A 5,829-nucleotide genomic window follows, 5' to 3' on the forward strand; every position below is an offset into this window, starting at 1 on the left:
TAGAAGGTCACTTGAAATTACTATTACATTTTGCAATACCTTAAAGTAAATTACGTCTAATCCGATCTTAAGAAAAGAACCAACTTTCCCCAGTTAATTGATATTCTTGAGTTAAGTAAAAACATATTTATTTTTATGAACTTTAAAAGAAAACAATAAGTATTTAGTGCACAATGTATAGAAAACTTAAAAAATATACGTATATACAGCTTTATTAATTATACATAATATACAAATGTACGTTTATTACCAAAGTGCGTCGTTACTCAGATTAAAGACTGCAGTCTAAACAATATTTTGCCAGCATCTGAGTCTATGAGGCCAGAAATAAAGGTTATCATATGCGTCTGCAAAAATAATTTATTTTGAACTTTTTCTTGAATTCGTGTCAGATAAAGATTTGATCAAATAATAAAATGTTTAGAATATTATTTTTCAGTAAAAATAATAATATATTTGTAAAGAAAGTACAAAGTGTACGTAAAACTTGCAGGGTTTTTAGGTTTTTAGTTTTTTTATGAATACATTTTATCCACATTAAAATAATATATCTTCCGGGATTATTAGTAACATGCCTTTAAAAAACTGAAATCTATTATTGAAAACTTTTTATATGACAACCATGAAACTTAGAATCTCCAAGTTTTTTTTGTGAATAAAAACCGTGACATATTTTTTAATTGTCGTTTAAAGGTTGGCTCCACATATCTTGACTGAATTTGAAAAATTACATTAATCTTGATTTGTTTTTTTTATTGGACAAATTAAAGCGATGTTGCCATACATACATCCTTATACAGGGTCTCCCAAAAAACATGGGAATTCAGTGACGAATTGGATATCGTCTTTGTTATGAATTAGCAATGTAATACCTAATTTCAAAAGCCATAATATTAATATGTCTGCTATAGTTTATTTTTTGAAAAGGGTAAAAGATGTGCCTATAATGTCTCCGCAAGATGACCAGTGAGGACGGACAAGTTTACTCTGTTTGTATACTGCAATTTTCTTGTTTTACGAAGTACAACCGTATGCAGTCAAAACATAAACAAACAAAATGTGAACATACAGACGAAATTCTTATAGATTACAGCTTTCTCAGTAGGTATCACTACACTAAATCAAAGAATTATTTAAAAAGACGATATCGAATTCGTCACTGAATTCTCATGTGTATTGGGAAACCCTGCATAAAATTGGCTAGTAAGTTGTCTGTTCGTATCCTCAATAAACTTTAACTGACCGGGGTCAATTTTATTGTGGCAACTCACATTCTACAGGAAAGGTTTATGGCTAGTGGAATAAAAAATTCTACCTGAAAATGAAATTTCGACATTTAATATTTTTAAATTCGCCCTGCAATTTAAACCGAAAACTTCGCGATAATTTTTAAACAATTGATAATGGCGACCTTCAGAGCACTGTTCAAAGCTTAATAGGTAAGGGAGTGTGAATCGCTTTAAAAGTATAGAATCATAATATCTTTACGATAGGGGAAAATATTTGTGATGCATTACTGCTCCGACTTTGTGACCTCGTAGGTTCTCAAGTTTAGATATTACGCACAAATATGCGGAGAGTACATTTATCCAGTTTCATAAAAGAATTTTAAAAACTTTTTTGTTCTTCCCAATTGCTCTGTAATAAGAGAAGTTAAGCATTTCATATTCTAAATTTTCGTGAAATTCACTTTATTTTGACGTGGAAACTATAACCTCTAAATTCACTTTATTTTGACGTGGAAACTATAACCTCGAAATTCACTTTAGTTTGACGTGGAAACTATAACCTCGAAATTCACTTTAGTTTGACGTGGAAACATAACCTCTAAATTCACTTTATTTTGACGTGGAAACATAACCTCTAAATTCACTTTATTTTGACGTGGAAACTATAACCTCGAAATTCACTTCAGTTTGACGTGGAAACTATAACCTGAAAATTCACTTCAGTTTGACGTGGAAACTGTAACCTGAAAATTCACTTCAGTTTGACGTGGAAACATAACCTCTAAATTCACTTCAGTTTGACGTGGAAACTGTAACCTGAAAATTCACTTCAGTTTGACGTGGAAACATAACCTCTAAATTCACTTCAGTTTGACGTGGAAACATAACCTCGAAATTCACTTCAGTTTGACGTGGAAACATAACCTCTAAATTCACTTCAGTTTGATATGGAATCTATTACATCTGTACTGAAGGAGGAGTTCAGATCCTAGTCAGTAAATTTACCCTTGTTAATAGTTTTGCAAGGCGGAGAAATGATCAAAAAAGTCTTTATTCATTTATTCTCTCACATTTACTCTGGGATTACATACTGAAAATATAACAATAATTAATTAGGTTATAATTACAATTGTTGTTTTTAATGAATAAGATTAACATAATTGAATAAATGTTATTTACCAAAATTAGTGCAGGAATCTCTAAAAAGAAGAAAAATCCTTCACTATTTTTTTCATACTGAGTGAAGGTTAAACTATACAGGTAGTTAGATAAGATAAGATATAGTTTATTGCTAAAAATACACAAAGTTATAATGTTACAGGCAAAAATCTGCAACTATTTTTATATTGTTTACTATATTTATGTAATTATAGCAATTAGGTGGAGATTAGCTATTTGCTGTTTTGGGTATTATCCCCACCTAATTAATATTAAAACGTTTTCAATATGATTAATATTACTAGGTTTTGAAAGTTTACAATAAGTCAGGGATTACTAGTTAAATTTAGAGAGACCGAGGTGCAGCATAACAAAATAATTGAATTGATTTTTCAGTTTTAAGTTTAGTATGTTTAACAGAATAAGATTAAGCATGTACAAAAATCTACAAAGTTCAATATTAATTTTTTGCAAAAATAACAAAAGTGTTTATTGCACTTTGAGATGTAAGCGTCAGATAACATTTCAAATAAACTTTTTTGAAAGATACCTAACGAGGCACTTCTTTTTAAATCAAGTGGCAGTTTATTCCATATGTTAAGAAGTGCATATGAGGGAAGATCTCCTAATAAGAATGTATTTAAAATGTCTATTTGATAGTTAAGAGATCTTTCAAAATTTCCGAGATTTTTTAAAGTGTTGTTAAATGAGGATGGTAGAAGGTTTTTCGTTTATTTATACATAAATGTTGCTTGATTAAATTCAGTCAAATCATTTAGCTTAAGGATTTTATACTTAAAGAAAAGAGGATCAGTATATAAAGCTGTTTTTGCATTTTCAATAATTCTGATTGCACGTTTTTGGAGCAAGCTAATTTTTTTCATTTCAGGACTTCTATTTCTCCCCCAGGCTGAAATTCCATATTCTACAAATGAGCGAAATAATGAGTTATAAATAGTATTCTTAATGTTACTTGGGAGTAGATTTCTTACATTGAATAATGCATGATGCTAAATGCTTTGTTTTTTTACAGCTTTAACATGGTGATTCCAGGTTAGGTTTTCATCAAGATGTATTCCCACCAACTTAAGGATTCATTTTTTACAACCAGCATCTATTCTATCTATTTCCTTATTTTCGATGAAAAGTTTAAGTGAGTCACCTACCAGAATTTTTGCTTTCTTTCTGAAAACTATATACAGGGTGTCCCACGAAACATGACAGTATGCAAGACGACTTGAATGTCGTCTTGATTTTTGATATAATTTGCTGCGTTTATTTGTCAACCTAATTTTATAAGTAAATTTCTAGAGATAATAATCACAAAATTTCCCTTGTCCTGCCATTTCCAAAATGTGGTCTGCCTTTTTTGTGCTTTCAATATTGCCCGAGATATGAAGAATTTCGTTCAGATTTCGACAATTTTGCTTTTATTTAACAAAATTGAAATCTGAACCAAACTCTTTATATCTCCGGTAATATTGAAAGCACAAAAAACGCAGACCACTTTTTGGAAATGCCAGGGCTAGGAGAATTATGGGATAATTGTTTCAAGAATCATACATGTTAAAGTAGATAGAAGACTAAATGTCACAAATAAATTCAAATATCAAAGACGACTTTCAAGTCGTCTTGCTATTGTCATGTTTCGTGGGACACCCTGTACTTTGTTTTACAGGCATTTAATGTCAGTTTATTTGCTTAGAACCAGTCTGCAATTTTTGAAAGCTCTAGGTTGGCAAAATCGTTAGGTTAGAATTTTTTTGAATTTCCGACGAATATTGTAATGTTGTGTCATCAGCAAAAAGTATGGTAAACAGTATTGATGCATTTGGAAGGTCATTTATGAGAATTAGGAATAAATAGTTACATAGTAAGAAATGTCGTCTTTCCATACAAAGAGTAATATTAAACTTATCAACATCGAAATTCACTTTAGTTTGATTTGGAAACATAACCCCGAAATTCACTTCAGTTTGACGTGGAAACATAACCTCGAAATTCACTTCAGTTTGGCGTGGAAGCTATAATCTCTAAATTCACTTTACACAACCTCGAAATTCACTTTAGTTTGATTTGGAAACTGTAACCTAGAAATTCACTTCAGTTTGACTTGGAAACTATAACCTCGAAATTCACTTTACACAACCTCGAAATTCACTTTAGTTTGATTTGGAAACTATAACCTCGAAATTCACTTCAGTTTGACTTGGAAACTATAACCTCTTCAGTTTGACGTGGAAACTATAACCTCGAAATTCACTTTAGTTTGACGTGGAAACTATAACCTCGAAATTCACTTTAGTTTGACGTGGAAACTATAACCTCGAAATTCACTTCAGTTTGACGTGGAAACTATAACCTTGAAAAGAATTTGAAGGTACATGACGGCAAGATTTTACAAAACTGGCAATAAAGGGTTTTAAATATATCATGGGCACTTACAGGGATATCCAGAAAACTGTAGAATAAGAAGACGACGTTAAAGTGAAGTGCATTTTATGCTGTTAAAACAAAAGCTTTATTAGTAAGTAATAAAGTCCTTTACGAGTGAGTTGGGTCTGTTTGCACTGTACAATTGCCGTGTCTCATGTTCATTGGACTATTTAAAGTCATAACTTGAGTCTAAATTTCGACTTCCTATTCCAGAGTTTTCTGGTTCTTACTTTATTATAAAAATGTAATCTCTAGAAATCTGAATCTTCTTCTAACCATCCATCCTCATTCTCTATCCAGGACTCATCCACCCAGTCATTCATCATCTCGTGAGTTACAGCTGTATCATCCCGTTTACTAAAACATTGAGATAGGGATGAATGAGGTTTGGGAAGATTTCAGAAATCAACGTAAAATAAACAAATTCAAAGGCAGAAAAATGGAACAGGTACAAAACACCTAAAAACTAAACACCCACACTTCAAAACACTTGAAAAGAAAGAGGTAAATGTTTAAAAATGAGCTTTTTAAATTCTAATGAGGTTTTTCATTCAAAGTAAAAAGTTCGGATGTTTTTTTACCTTTTGATGAAATTTAGGTGTTTTGAAAACTGCAAAAACATCTGTTCTCGTATATAGCCAATTAAAGAACGAAAAAATTGGAAAAAGGAAACAGTAAAAAAAGTTGCCAATGAAATGTTCATTTTTGAAATCTGTTTATTTAAAATGTCAACACCATGGCTTCACGATTTGATTTAAATCGTTTTTAAATAAAATTAATAAAACTTCAAAGATTTCAAAACGCTATTATGTTAAAGTTGGCTTTTTATGACTTATATTTTTATTCTAAAAAAACGATTCGTTACAGCACGTTTGTTTTTGGATTCCACATCCACTAAGCCAAAATATAGTCCTCGAAAAAATATTTAGGCAAAAAACGACACAAAAACGAATACACTGAAAGCACATCTTCACAATTAACGATAAACAGATATACATACAGAAAC

General features: G+C 30.9%; 1 protein-coding gene across 1 annotated transcript; it reads right to left on the reverse strand.

Annotated features, from left to right (window-relative positions):
- Positions 1-2,274: 2,274 nt before the first annotated feature.
- On the reverse strand, positions 2,275-5,180 carry LOC111717577 (uncharacterized; the record flags this gene model as incomplete). Its single annotated transcript, XM_023493078.1, is given in 2 exon segments — positions 2,275-2,319; positions 5,054-5,180. A coding segment is annotated over 1 exon segment (106 nt), but the record flags the coding sequence as incomplete, so codon positions are not given.
- Positions 5,181-5,829: the final 649 nt, after the last annotated feature.

Source organism: Eurytemora carolleeae, unplaced genomic scaffold (genome assembly GCF_000591075.1).
Source record: "Eurytemora carolleeae unplaced genomic scaffold, Eaff_2.0 scaffold2780, whole genome shotgun sequence".
Classification (NCBI taxonomy): domain Eukaryota; kingdom Metazoa; phylum Arthropoda; class Copepoda; order Calanoida; family Temoridae; genus Eurytemora; species Eurytemora carolleeae.